The 15,654-nt window shown below is 37.5% G+C and overlaps 1 protein-coding gene across 3 annotated transcripts in view; it reads right to left on the bottom strand.

Moving 5' to 3' along the window:
* The window catches only part of LOC121325056 (serine/threonine-protein phosphatase 2A 55 kDa regulatory subunit B beta isoform), a 91,210-nt gene that overhangs the window by 15,197 nt on the left and 60,359 nt on the right, over window positions 1–15,654 (bottom strand). For all 3 annotated transcript variants that reach the window (XM_041267377.1, XM_041267379.1, XM_041267380.1), the window contains 3 exons: window positions 3,403–3,500; window positions 2,459–2,624; window positions 1,573–1,685 (listed from right to left, as the gene is read on the bottom strand). In XM_041267377.1, coding sequence (XP_041123311.1) covers window positions 1,573–1,685; window positions 2,459–2,624; window positions 3,403–3,500 — 377 coding nt within the window. The remainder of the gene's footprint in view (window positions 1–1,572; window positions 1,686–2,458; window positions 2,625–3,402; window positions 3,501–15,654) is intronic.

The following is a 15,654-nucleotide window of genomic DNA, read 5'->3' as shown; positions in this document are numbered from 1 at the left end:
ACACCATGTAGATTTTTACAGTTTCTGACTGTTCATGCAGCGGAAATGGGTTTTTTCACTTTTTCATCCGAACTCAATAATGCTGAGTTTTAAAACAGGTAGCATGTAATACTCAATTAGACATTAATTGATTTAAAAAAATCAACCATTTAAATACCGACAGAAACACACCACTGCTGGAATCAACTTGGCTCTGCTACTCTTGTTCATATTATTTAAAGATCATGGAAGCAAATCAAAGAATAGGGAGCTTTGTCTCTGGAAATCCTGTGTTTAGTTTACGTCTTGATATGGCAATAAGGTACCCTGGAGGTATTTTTTCATCAGATTTTTAAAACAGTGGCTATGCACATACCAGAATACCATTACAAAAAAAAAAATTTTTTCAGCGTTTAAAGTGGTCTGTAATTTATGGAGAAAGCTCCTTGTTAATGTTACAAAATGAGAAACAAGCATATTGAGAGTTCTTATTTCACCAGCAGTGTCCATCCACGGTCCTGGAGGGCTGATCCACTCCAGGTTTAAAAGGTACAATGAGATCATAAACTACTTCATGGTCTGGATGGAGGTTTGCTTGGTTCAAATAAATAATCTACAACAGGGCTGAAACAAAGACAAGTGCAAGGGCCAACGCTGGCCACCCCTAATGTAAACAGTAGCAGATCTTAATGCCGTAGCTCTAAAATGTGCAGCGTTAGCGTCAATGCTAATGAATGGATCAGTACATGTCTAAGAGGGGAGAATCACAGCTGGATTAAAGAGTGAGGCTGCTTTCACCCAACACTATTTTTAGATCACTAAAACAGGCCCCCATGAACAGGTTCCAGTTTTATAAAAATGAGTTGGTGTTTTTCTCCTTTCACAAATTGGAGTACATTACAGAACGTGTTTTTATATACAATTGTTACATTTTAGTTAGAAAAAAAAACCCTATATAGTATACTTATAATCTTTTTTAATGGTCCCATGTGGTTTGAATTGTAATTCAACTGTCTTTGTAAAAAAGCAGACACCATAGTGGGGGAGGTTGGCGGCACAGATGAACAGCTGACCCTGGACCAAAACTAACAGATTTGAATTGTGCCTTGGGAAAACTTGGACCTGCTCCATCTACCAAAACCATGGCACAGTATGCAGGGGGGGGGGGGGCTGTCCTTCAAGACATGTATATGTAAAGCCAAGGTCATGCCTGCTGAATTCCTCCCGCTGCACATCATGCCCCTATTAACCCTTTACACCCCTGTGGAACTGTATTGTATATCCCTGTTAATCAGTACAGAACATAGGGATAATAATAATACTAATAATAATAATAATAATAATAATAATAATAATAATAATAATAATAATAATAACAACCCTGAAGCTAAAAAAAAAAAATGTTTTAAGAAGATAAACTGGTCTTCCAAAATGTATGTAGCTTGTCAGATCATGCAAACTGAAACTTGTTCTGCATTAACAAACATAGCATATTTGTATAAAGGGAAAAACTGAAACAAGCAATAAAAGAACAGCCTTTTCCTTGTGCACATGTTTAATTAATGTCTAAGCATGAAAAAAATGCTGCCTTACCCGTAGCGTTGTGATTGTGGAAGGATCTCGAATTCTGCCATCGTCATCCTTGAGATTATAACCTTCTGGTCTTTTATCTCTTTCACTTATCTTCCAGAGTTTGACTGTTTTATCTAAAGAGAAACATTTAAATTAAATATTAGATTTATTACCAGGGGTGCACAACTCTCAAGGTTTATTATTATTATTATTTGCTTATTTAGCAGACGCCTTTACCCAAGGTCTATAGGTGTGTGAACTATATAAAGACATCTCACCCGAAAGACGCAGCACAAGGAGGTTAAATGACTTTCTCAGGGTCATAAGTCTGTTTCTCTAACCACTGGACCATACAACCTTCATTAATAGGTTATGAATTAAAGAGTGAACTGATTGTGACCCAGAAAATAGTTTTATTGATAAAACAAATACCTTATTGAGTCCAAACAAATACCTAGACTGTAATGAGCCCAGTTTATTCGGTCTAAAGTCAACCTTACTGTAGTCCAGGGTTGTCCACAGCTCCACTCCTGGTCTTTGTTCCAACTCTGTTCTAAGTTATTTAATTGAACCAAGTAAACCTCTATACAGACCCTGAAGTAGTTCATTCTCTTATTTTACCCATTAAACCTGGAGTAGAATGGCCCTTCAGGACTGTGACTCGACAGCCCTGCTGTAGTGGCATGCAAACAACTTCACCCTTGAGAATATAAACTTCTTATCTTTAATCTTGTTCACTTATCTTCCAGAGTTGACTGTTCTGGCAATGTTCTGGTGATTACTAAACTAGCTTCTATAGAACTATACAGTACTTCATCACTGTGTAGATATGGAGTGGAAGGGCCCAGAGAGAAACTCTGAAGGAGCGTATGTAGCAGCGCTAGTGGCAGAACTGTTAGTAACGTACCGTTTGTAGACAGCAGGAAGTATGCAGCGTTCTGCTGAGGAAGCCACCTGATTTTGTTGATCTTCTCCTCGATCTCCAAGCTCTTCAGGTAATCGAACTCTGGCTCATGGCTCTGAAAGGTACTGTAGACATTGTACTCCCCTCTTCTGTGAGGCTGGTTTTTACTCTTAATAGGAAACAGCAAGAAAGAGAGACAATGAAATACAATCCAATGATACTGGCTCCACACAAACACAATGCATGCTGATAAACACTCTGCATTGAAGGTCCTACATTGGAACCCATATGCATCTGCCTCCAATTGAGGTCTGTGTAACCTTTGGCTGCTGTGTGTTTCCCATGATGCAGGAAAACATTTACTTCATTGTCAAAACATCATGGAAAATGCAAATGAATATAAAATGAACCAAATAACATAAATGCATGCTGAGAACTATCTTTATTTGTTATAGATTGTATCTCGGAATTCTTATGCAAATAAATGACTCTTCCAATTCAATCATTTACAAGAAATGCTTATTACCTATCTTTACTGAAAAGAGAAAAACAGCAGTAAGAAATATATAACAGATGAAACATAACTAGACTAGGATTTTGCATATATAAAACAAAACATCCGAGAGGCAGCACTTTCACAAATGTCTGGTTAAACATGCCAAGCAGTTTCATTCATGTAGCAAAACGAAAAGAAGACAGTGTATTAAACATCCCTCCAACAATCCTTAAAAAGCCAATTCCAAAATCAGGGCTGGGTTAGACCTCGGGAGGTCTGCAAATCAATAACATATGAATTAGCGGAAAGGCTCTTTACTCGGCAGGCCGAAGGTTATTTGTTGTGAAGACAACGCAAGCAGACAATCTGTTCTATAGGGGTGGATTAGGAGCCAGCATGAAGCAGCTTCAAAAGAAAATAAAACTGGGGTATGACATTCAGTGCCAGTTACCTCCTGCTCTCGCTGGAATATTACCACCCGCCCTCCCTTGTCCCCTGTCGCGAGCAACTCTCCTGTGTGGTCGAATTCGACAGTGGAGATTATGTCAGCTGAAAGACAAAAGAAAAGATGCAATTTGTTAGCAGATTTTTATTTATTTTTTTAGGTTCTGTGCTACGTAAAATGATTGTCGTTTAATGACTATAGATAACAGATTGTGGGTTAAATACTGTATTATGTGGTTTAAGAACCATTACTCATTATTCTGTACTTTATTTATTATCAGTAGTATTTTTAGCAGAAAAAATAAATAAAACAATTTTATTCTCAACAATGCAATGGTCAAACAATAATAATAATAATAATAATAATAATAATAATAATAATAATAATAATAATAATAATAATAATAATAATTTTTCATTTTGTCTTTTGAAACTAAGATGAATTGTATCACATTCTCCAAACACATAATGCAGCTTGACTTGACACATTCAAATATATTTTTCAGAATGATTTCTGTGCTTACAACAGTGTTTTGGGCTAATAAGTACAGCAAATGGAAGAAGACCATTCTAATTTGACCGTTTCTGAACTGTGATTCTAATTTGACCTTTGAACTGTGTCAGGACAGTATAATCAGTCACAACATTCCTCACACTGCTTATTGATATGCAAATTCACATACAACTTCCATGGGTCTAATTACACCAATTTAGAACTCATAGTGTTATAATTGCACAGTACCATGGTGCTATTGAGAACAGGGGGTCCAGGCATTAACGTGCAGACTCTGTTCTTAAGTAAGCATGACAAGGTCCCGGAGATTCACATGACATCAATGTGACAGCAGATCACGTCACAGGAAGAATTAATTAATTTGCATTAGATGTTTTATTTTTTTTTGCTCTTCCTTAACGGAATGCAACCGTACAAAAGTCTTACATCTGGTTCTGAGAACACAACACATGCAACCAGGGTCACTGCTTAAATACATTGGCTTATTATCAATGTCATGCCTCCGAGCAAATCATATACTGTGTATTTATTTATTTATTAATCCACTGCTAGCAAACAGGCAACAAAAAGTTATACTGTCATTGTACGTACAGCACTTTTATCTTAGATGACAACCTTAAAAGACCAAATCCAGACCTCTTTGAAGAGCTTCCATGTACTCTAAGTAGTATAAAAGTATGCTTTGTAGAGTAATCTTAACTTGCATGGTAGCAAAAGAAGAGGATGATTGTGCTCTGTAGTCAGATTGAGACTGGCACCCATAGACATGATGAGACCACATCTCTTTTACACCAGATACCAACCTTACCAACCTCTTCCCTGCAGTCCACTGCTGCCAACAGCCTGGCATTATTGCTTTACAGTGTATGATTTTTTACCAGGAAAAACTGGTTCATTCACTTGACTGTTAAGAAACTCTGTGTATACATTGCAGGCATTCTGTTTAACCAGGAATTTGACCAAATGACTATAAAACTTAAAGGCATTTGGACAAATTACCATGTAGAATTTGTAGTCTTTTGGCCAAAACCCTGGCCTTTGTCTTTTTAGGGTTTTTTTTTTTTTTTTGAGAGAGAACTGATACACATATACAGCATAATTTACTGACTCTGAATGATATCAATCAGTGTGAAATACCATAAAACCTAAAAAACGTGGGATCACAGCATTGCCCCTCCTTCCTAGTTCCATTTTAAGCAGTCTGATGGTTGCTCAAAGGGGCGGGGGGGGGGGGGGGGGGCATTACCACACAGGGACACTAGGAGACAATCTTCGCTGCACACTGAAATATTGGGAGATTTACATATTCATCATAAGACAACAAATGAATGATATCAGGTTGTCAAAATTAAGTACGTCATCCATCATTCGCAATACGCTCCTTTTCTTTGAATAAAAATCATGGAATGCAATATCAAACTCAATCTGACCCGAAGAGCTAACTAATAAAATGGAAAGCTTTTTAAACCTGGTAATCCAAATTCTATACGAAGCAGTACTACTGGTAAATGGCTGTCGCTACAGTATAGAGCTTTAAATCTTCCAAGCATTCCTTTATTCTTAACACGCTCTTTATTCTATTGTTGTAAATCACTGACATAATACCTACCTTTCAAACATGTTCTTTTGTCTTCTTCAAAGAGATGCATCTGTGTCGGTATCTTTATTATATGCTAGTGCCCTGTAGCCATGTTCACTCAGGGTCCCCCGAAATGTAATAATATCTTTGTTATGGTATCATTTATCAGAGACCCTTTACACTAGGCTGCGGCACTCTCTTGAAACAGCTCAGAATCCATTACTGCAGCACTGTATGCATATTAATACAACGAAATTCAAGTGGAAATTATTCTACAGCACAGTACTGTTTAAAATAAAGGCAGAAAGGAAGATTCTTAAATAAACAATGCATGGTTTCTCTACAGAGAAGTGTTTGAGTAAAGTAGTCTTAAGGGATTGAGAAAACGTTATTTTTCGCCACACCCCTAGACAGTTTTAATGCCTGCAGTGAGGAGAATTTAAGGAAAGGGTTTCCATGGAGATACTTCCTCTTTCGTAGAGAGTATTGTGCAGCAACTGCAAATATTTTGTTTAGGTTCTCATTTTCTCACAAAATTGCCTTTTCCAAAAAATATATTCAATCACAGAAATGTTTATTGAAACACTGCTGGCAGAATAAGAAGCTTTTGGTCTGCTTCTACCGTAGCTCTGCTGGTTTCTGAGAATTTGTGCAAATGCCTTTCTGTACCTTAACAGCTCCATGTAATGCAATCTTTATGCACCTATTCGTGTACTGTTCTTTCGTAGCTGAACACTGCTTGTAAAATGCTGTTAGCTTACAAACACCCACAATGCATTTCTTAGCCATCTGCTTCCAGAATACAGAATGCCCTATTTTCTCCGTCCATTGTATTTAATCCATCAGGTTTATTCTGTATGCTTAAGAAAGCTTATTTTATTTATTATAAACTCTCTGCAAAGACTAGCAGAGTTCCCAGTGGGCCCGTTTGTGCTGATTTTACACTGGAATATGTCTTGTGTAGAAATCTGCCTGAGGGAAAAATCGGCAAAATCAGTAACCAAATTTCTGGAAACCTTTCCTTCTTGATTGCAAGTGCAATCTGTTTTTTTTTTTCTTTTGAACAAAAATGTAGGACATAGCATATGTATAATTAAGAAGGAGATTAAGTAAGCAGGCATACTGCAGCAGTGTGTCAGGATGTCAGCACAGATCTGGCAGTTTTTCAAAGGCAACATATCTATGCAGAAATCTTCATTAAATGTGATGTGTGCAATGTCTCTGTAATATCTGATCTAGAATGAGAAATCTCATATATGATACCAGTACTCAGCTCTAAACCATAGGCAGCAGAACACCCAGCAAGTGGTTCAATGAAAATTCATTAAAGTGCATTATCAAACAAACCACTGAATAGCTGCCCACAGTCAAAAACCAACCTTCATCCAATTACTAATGAATAATAATGTGTTATTCAGATTTATCGCTATTGTTGACTCCATCAAAGGACTAATTCTTTTGGGTTTTTTTGGAAAAAAAATAAAAAAATTCTTTGGACAAGCACTGTTTCGCATGGTGTCAAGGGAACAATGGCACTGGCTTGCGATCGCTGAAAGAGGCCTTTTGTAAGAATCTCGAATGTTTGTCTTTCCAGACAGTCATAAGACATGTATCCCCTGGTCCAGCACAATGCAGTGTGGTAAAGTGTTATTCTACTACACTTTAAATGAGGGCTTGTGGCCCCTGTTGCTCTACAATCTGTTGATGTGTTGCAGTACAATAGAAAACAACTTGCTGTAAGCTTGTGTGTCACTAGTGGAGAGAAAACAGCAATGAAAAGAAAGACAGGGATATATGCAAGAGCTAAAAACAGCAGAACATCACCTGTTACACTAGGACTGGGTTGTGGGGCTGATCGATTCAATTCAGTTATGGCTTCGGGGAAAATAATTTATGCAGAAAGAATTAACACATCTTAGATTTCTTTATTCTCCTCCATCCCTCCAGCTATTAAAAATGCTTTTTTCTTCTTTCTTCCTGTAAGATGTACTTTATGAACATATCAATGTAATGTGACTGCTTCTGCCTTGACAGAAGATTGTGTTTTAAATCAATGAAATAACTGTATAAAAGGGAAGGATCTGATTAAAATGAAGTGGTTCACAAGAAAAAACACATTGTTCAAAAATTGTATTCAAAAATATATTGATTTCAAATCGTAAACGCTGGTAAATGAGAAATAGCCAGTAACTAGCCTTGCCTTTCAGGAAAAACTACTGCACAGGTATTAATGCATACAGTACGTTATCTGTACATTTTCTTAGCTTTTAGAAAACTATTTACAGTGTGCAGTTGAATGTACAGTACCTGTATCTGCTTTGTGAACAAGGCTGCAGTAAGAGCAGTTATTGATAGGAATTATTTGTCACAGCTTAGTTAAAGCTGTATATCACTGATACTGACATACAAGATTTAGATCTTCACAATCTAAAACTCAGTTCATTAGTCATGGGATAAATGGAAAATAAAGCCAAATAAAGACTTAACAGGCAATTGAGTTATTAGGTGTCACACCTGCAATAAGTCAATACCGCTTCATGAAGATTACTAGCACAGTGAATGTTGCTGCCACTCAGACACAGTTCTTGTTCAAAAAGGAAATGAACAGCTGTTTTGTGGCATCCCGTATTATTACACTGTGCAGGGGATCCCAATCAGATCTTTGTGAATATCCACAGAAATAAAAATACATGTAACTCTGGGATGACACAACAGCTGTTCAGCAGTTGGTCGAGAAATGACTGGGCCAGTCCTGTGAGAGAAATTGAACTGAAAAGAATATCAATAAAAAAATAATCCAACAAATAGATTGGGAAACAGTTGACAAAAAGAATGGCGTCCTTATGCACCAATATACTGCAACAGGCTGACTTGCATTTGTGGTAATTACTGCCAGGAGACAGTTTCCACCCTGTAATTGTAACTCTTAAAATGTATATAATCAAGACATTAAGAACCAAAGAAAAAACTACCAGATTGCTTGAATAATATACTCAACAATTAGTAGGGAAAATAAAACTGATCCTGCATTATTACATGTAATCCACGCTAGCTTTCAAAGCATTCTGAATCAATATCAGATCTACATACAGTAACCTAATAATGTGGTGTAGGAGCAGGGCAGGATGCATACCATATAACAATAGTTACTGTACAACTAGGAAAATCACTAAGCAAAGCCACAAATTCACATGATAGAGTTTCCCAATATACAAAGGTCACATTTTCCTTGTAGCCTAAAATTATTTTCTGTTTTTATTTACTTTCTCTGCCACTCTTGCAAAGCATAGAACAGCTGGGCTACGCTCATGAACTCAATAATACATCCACAAGCAAGTCAGCTTTGTGAATATAAGGCCAGGGGTCACAGCATGCTCCTAATGTGCAGCATTCTGATAACAGAAAACCATCTTCTGTAATAATGCTGAGTTCATATCATTACTCAGGGGAGACATGGTAGGTTATCACACCTGCACACCCATGACAACACACACACACACACACACACACACACACACACACACACACACACACACACACACACACACACACACACACACACACACACACACACACACACACACACACACACATATATATACACACACACATACACGTCTGGGGGAAAAAACACATTATTTTAGTATTGTGGATATACAAAAGGGAATATGTATATCTGGCAATAGAATAATCTAGGGTAGCCTTTAACTAGCACGGATTGAGGTTAAGAGAGCAGCTACCTATTTCAGTTTTTGATGGTTTTATTTGGCCTTTCTAGTTTTTATTATTATTATTATTAAAAGCTGACAATTCTATATGTCAAGCCAAAGCTTATCCCAAATGCAGAAAATAAATTAAATTATAAAGATGATTTATCTAAAAACATAAATTGGAGTGACCAGACTTCTAACACAGCTACTAAACAACAGGACATTTAAAAATAAAAATCTCTCTTCTGTATAGCAGCCCAGAAAATATCTGCCGAGAAGCATTATTTTCAAAAGGGTCTGTTAATAGATGCATGGATGCTTATCATCTGGAACGTGGGATCATCTGCAACAGGCTGGCCACCCAAGTAGCAAGCACTACACAGGATATTACATAAAGGAAACATTTTCCAATATTACATTGATTGTCTGGCCATAGAGGGCCACAGATTTATCATTACCGGTAGGTGAAGAGGTCAGGAACCCAAATCAATCATTTTTAAAATCATTTAAACTGTGCCTTTTCTGACCCACCTCTGTTTAAATGAACCTAGTGTTTTTACAATTGGAATCCTGGGACTCCGTGAAGATCATGAAACATCTTCAAGGAATTTTAAATGAGATTTTGCATGCTCACTGCAGACTGTGCAAGTGCTGTACACGCTGCAGGCTGCAAACCCTGCTTCTACTGCCTTGGTACAGTACTGCACTGCAGCTAATTGTATAGGGTTAGATACAAATAGGAAATTATGATCTATGTACAGGCAAGAACAGAAAACAAAGACACAAAAAGAATCATGGGTCATTACAGCCCCAGCCTGTAGAATATAAGCATGCACTATAAACAAGTACCAAGAGGATGCTGGGCAGTGTGGACAACAGTTCTGTGAAAGGCAGTTACATAAGTGGAATTCCAGGAAAGGCTTAACAGACAGCAGCAAGTGATACACTGTACGAGTCAGCTATTACTTGGTAAAATACAGCATCTACATACATGTAAAACAGATGTATTTGTTATACTCAACTGTGTATTGTACAATGTGTTCTGTTTGTATTAAATAAAGCAGATTTACCCAATTGTATTCAGTCTGTTCTTTCTCCAGACCCTCCTTCACACTCCGATACAAACACAATGCAGATGGTAACCAAGCTGCAGAGTTCACACAAGCCTTTTCAAAATGTAGACCGAGGAGCTGTCCAGGCCTGACCTTGCCATCCTTAGTTACAGTGCTGAGATATGTGCTTAAAGTGTTTTTAGCCATCAAAATAAGTGCTTGTTATTGTTGTCCAATTCCATAAAGAGGTCTATAATGTTCAAGACTGTGCACATAAGAAAAACAGTACAGTATACAGTGAATGGAATTATTTAATCAAAGACATCTGTGCAGAGCACCGTAATTCATTTTCGCCACAGAGACGTAATGCCTGTCGAGTGTCTTTCTTGTTCTTTCTTTGCTTATTTATTTATCTATTTATTTAACAGTATGCTAGGATTTACATTACATTTGTCTTACCTTGGCAGTGTTTTCTACCGCACTTTAAGGTCAGTTTTGTATAGATATTCTCCAGAGTACCAGAGGTTGACATTCCATAGCAGGGCTCTCGCTCACTGGATATTTATAGAAGCACACAGACACAGATGTCACGTTGCAGGGTAGTCTTTAAGGCAATCACTTGCTCAGCACAGGTACAGGAATGGATCTGAGTTGCCTCCAGTAATTGGGTTACCCATGACTGCTAATCATCACCCTGCCAGCTGCAACAGCAACATCTTAACGATGAATTTATAAATCCTGAACATTGGCAGGTATGAACTGTAGTGGCAAAATCTATTGAATAAACATGGGCTAAATCCTAATTTAAATCATTGCTGTAGCTAAATTACTATCTGTTGATGGCATTATAATTCAGACCTTGGTGTTGAAATGAAAATACTGGTTACTGGTAATATGAATTTGTTGTAATGGCTATATTTAAAATTACAACACTGGACAGTACAAAAAATACAATACATGTGAAAGATTATTGTATCATGCTCAGTATTTCTACCTTTGAAAAAAAGCTATTGATATATACCAGAAAAGCTGACTGCTGCTTATTTATATTTATAGAGCTTCATATGTGGAACGAAGCTAACCTGGCTCCTTTCAAACGTTACCTTGTCCCCAGTTAAATTATTAACAGTAGTTTGGACATAATACTGTTGTGTTCTGTTTAGTTTTGACTGGCGAGAGTTAAATAGCCCATTTCAAGAATGTCGAGTAGCATGGAGCCTGAAGTGTCTGCCTCTTCTGGGATTTTTAACAGGGGACCACCTGGTGCAATACAGCATTGTAAAGTATGCTGAGTATTACAAATATTCAATCCTCAAGCGAGCCGGGAGAGGGTTAATTTACCTCATTTCTTGAAAAAGAATGTCCTGTGGAAATGTGACACCAAATGGGTCACAAATCATAAAAAAAGCCCTCAAGCTCCAGGGACACTGAGCGATTACTGAGAGCTGTTATTTGAGTGATTTTCACACCATTAACATATTCATAATTTAAAGAGACGTGCTGAAGACCAAGAACACAGAGGGCTGGATTCTTCAACAAACTTGAGAAAGAAACGTAAGACCTTTTCATCTCCCTTTTGCTGCAAGATGTATTGGACAAACAGTGTTAATGTTTAAATGTTTGAATACCTCGTCTGTGTCCCATCTTCATATTGGGTCTATATTAAAAACAAGTACCTCAAACACTGAGTACCTCAAACATGCAGTCTTCATACTGATCACATAAATGATGGGGTACTTTAATGTTCTTTAAATAGAAATGTCATTTATAGAAGTAATTTCTCTACTTCTCATAGGAAGTACAATTTCAAGCTACTGTGATCAATATTGTCGAGTCAATCGCTGTGCTCTCTTGGCAAACGTGAAAAACACACTCAGAGCCTTCTCCTGTGGCAATCGTCCTCAGCCCTTTACCTTTAGAGACTACCAGGAAAACCTCTTCATAGTTCAATCAATGGCTTAAACTGGTTTAACCACGCAATATTCAAATGTATGAGGTTAGGAGGCTTTTAGTGGCCTCTCATTGTCATACATATCAAAAACCTACTGCTCTTTACAAGCGCCTGAGTCCTGACCTGAATAAGAAACAGATGGAAATTTAGAAAAACTTTGTGATGTTAAAAAAAAAAACAATGCCTAGAGGGCATCTCCATTTAATGCCTGTCTAAAGAGTTATTTTGCCCAAATGTTTGATTTGATTAAAAAAAAAAAAAGAATCTCTTTTACTTTTACCTAGCACACACTTCGACAGTTTTTTTTTCTTTTTTTTCTGAATAATAAATAAATCGCCCAAAGGATTCTGAAATATTTCTTTCATGATGGAATCCTAAAGTGTAGCCAGAGGGCGTTTGTCTAACTGCAGACTGTCTGAATGGCCCCAACCCCATTCTTCATTCTGTCCTGGCAGTAATAATGGAGCAGACACTGGAGATTAGGGCTGGAGATTGCTTCGCACAGCCCTACATTAGCTGAGAGGAGGATAAGGAACATGAGAAACAGATTTGATTAGAAGTTTGTTCTTCAAAGAAAAGTCTGTATTAGTGTTACTACTTAAGTAAATTCAAAATGATGAACATAATTATTTTTACATTTCAGGCACAGATTTGTAAGATTTTATAAACAAATTGTGTTTACCATTGGAAGGGCTAGCATTCTATAACAAATAAGCCTAGATTAAATATACTTAGTCACAACGAGCGTGAAACCCCAGTCATAAGCAAATTATGATATAATGTGGGGTCACTGGACTTGTATAGCAGCACCTAGTCATTAAACCTGTAGCACTTGAAAAAAGCATTACATAACAGAAGACATTTCTTTACCTCAAAACCGTACTGAAGCTTTCTAGTTACAGTGATAACTTGAATGACTAATTCCAATGGAATGCTGGATCACACCATATTCTGATTTATGGGTATTTATCTTCTCCTGGTTTTCCACATGGTGCCCAATCCCCAGCCACACACTTCATAATTCTCCTCTGATGAGTAGGAGAAGGCAGAAATGTTGAACTTCAGATATTCATTTACTCAGTTTTCTAATTTCAATCCACTGCTAATCTTTACCAACAAAATCAAGGCAGATTTTTTTTTTTTTTTATTGATTAGATAAGAACATTTAGTATGTTGATTATTCACTTTTTTTAAATTTGTACTTTGACCCCCAAAACAGTCTATGTTGTTTTTATTCCGCGAGTCATGTTTGATTTCTATTGATTTTGTAGGAAAGGACTCGCCAACAGTTTTTAAACAAAATATGAACTCCAAAGCACTTAAATTAGATAATGGTTAACTATTAACATTAACTATTCTATGATCAGCAGAATGTTGGTTTTGTATGAAAAATTAATGATGGTTAAATGGAACTGAAATAGGTTGTTAATATTTAATCTATTTCAGATAAATTTCACTGTTGGTTTGGATTTGAATGTAGTGTCGTTTCTGCCTTTCTTCCAAGCAGAAAGTGAAAAATGCCACCAGCATCAGCAGAATATTAAGGCATTAGCCTTTCAGTCAGACAGCCATCATTTGCACTGATTGCTGGCAATATGGTTCAATATGCTGGCTTTCTTGCTAAGTGAAAGCGTGGCTCACTGCTGTAAAAGGGGACGTTTACCATAGAAAGGAACAAAATGACAAAATACGACATCTAATTCTTTAAGGTCTTATTTACAGCCCCATTTTAAATACAAGGCAGACAAAATGCAGCGGTTTTACAAAGACCCTTTAATGATTATATTATGGGGGTTAAAAACACCAATATACAGTACTGTCTAATAAATACAGACAGTGCATTACGCAGTAATAACCACTTTGCATTTAAGTAAGGCTATGCATACATCTGCAGTTTTCTAGGAGATGGCATTTAAATGAGTGCTTCAAAATGTCTCTGGATGGAACAATAAGTAATTATCCAAACGTAAGCCATAAACTATTTATCAGGGTCCAAAATATAAAACATGGTGCTTTACATTAAAGCCAATTCTGCAGATTAGAGACTCTCTATAACATCATATGGGGCTACATGTTTTTATGTGCACCAGTACAATTCTTGCTTAACTTTGTTGTTGAAGAAGCAATTACTGTAGTGCTGATTCAAACACGATCCTGGACACAGTGCTGTCGAACAGCTGGGGAGCTACAGTTCTCATTCAGATTGACAGAAAGGCAATCCAGAAACGCATGATAAAACAACAGACTTTTAGGACGCAAAGCCACTCTCCCCAGTGTACCGACAACGTGCATGCACTTATTTTTTTGGATTTGAAGATGCACGGTTTGAATACCAATTATGCATCGCCTAACTTTTTTTTTTTTTTTTTTTTTTGGGGGGGGGGGGGGGGGGGGTTCTCATAAATGGGGGTCGGGGGGGGTGGCAGAGCAAGGTGCAGAAGGGCTGTTGATAAAGCTAATCTTGCCATGTAAAGGTAGTCTGTTTTGTGTAAATCGGGACTAGAGGATTGTATTCACTTCCACACAGGTGGATGCTTAGCTCAGGGATGGAAACAAGACTTCCATTGCATAGCAGTGTCATCCATACCTGGTTTTACTATGAGTTTAATAAGACACACCTGAGCTTGTTACCTATACACTGTGACAAATCAAGCACATTAAAACCTAAAATGGGCAAAAATGCAATGCAATAGGAGTCTTATTTCTCTCGCTATAAGCAGGAAGAAAAAAAACCACAATACTGTACTAAATACAGTTAAAAGTGGCTCTGAAGGACCCATGCAAGTGATTGTTATAAAAAAATATATATATAATTTAGTAAATCACCAACTATTTTATTATTTTCTCCCAATTTGGCATATCCAATTATTTTTAGGCTCAGCTCATTGTAACTACCCTTGTGCTGACTTGAGAGCGGTGAAGATGAATTCATGCTGTCCTCTGAAGCGTTTGCTGTCAGCTGATCCAGACTACAGGAGTCACTGGTGCGCAGTGAGCCGAGGACACCCTGGCTGACCTAAGCCCTCCCCTCCATTGGGTGGTGTTCAGCCAATTGTGCACCACCCCATCTACGGTCGTCAACAGAATAGCCTGGACTTGAACTGGAGACCTCCAGGCTATTGGGTGCATCCTGCACTCCATGTGGAGTGCCTTTACCAGATGTACCACTCTGGAACCCCTGAAAATAAGTTGTAACAAGGGAATATATTAACAAGGAGTCATCACTATGGTCACAATACATGTGATCCTCCTACAGTCTGGTCCATTATACAGGCTTCACTGCGTCTGCTCCTTTATGGCTTCTACCCACTTCAGGTAGCAAAGACCTAATCCTGGATTATCCTACCTAAAATAACATTAGATAATCCAAGATTAATGCTAACACAAGTCACTGAAACCAGCAAAGCGAGTTTACTTTTAACTAGAAAACAGGAATACATTTAGGCCTGTAAT

Source organism: Polyodon spathula, chromosome 12 (assembly GCF_017654505.1).
Source record: "Polyodon spathula isolate WHYD16114869_AA chromosome 12, ASM1765450v1, whole genome shotgun sequence".
Classification (NCBI taxonomy): Eukaryota; Metazoa; Chordata; class Actinopteri; order Acipenseriformes; family Polyodontidae; genus Polyodon; species Polyodon spathula.
Note: the sequence above shows the minus strand (reverse complement) of the source record. Positions and strands in the feature narration are given on the sequence as shown.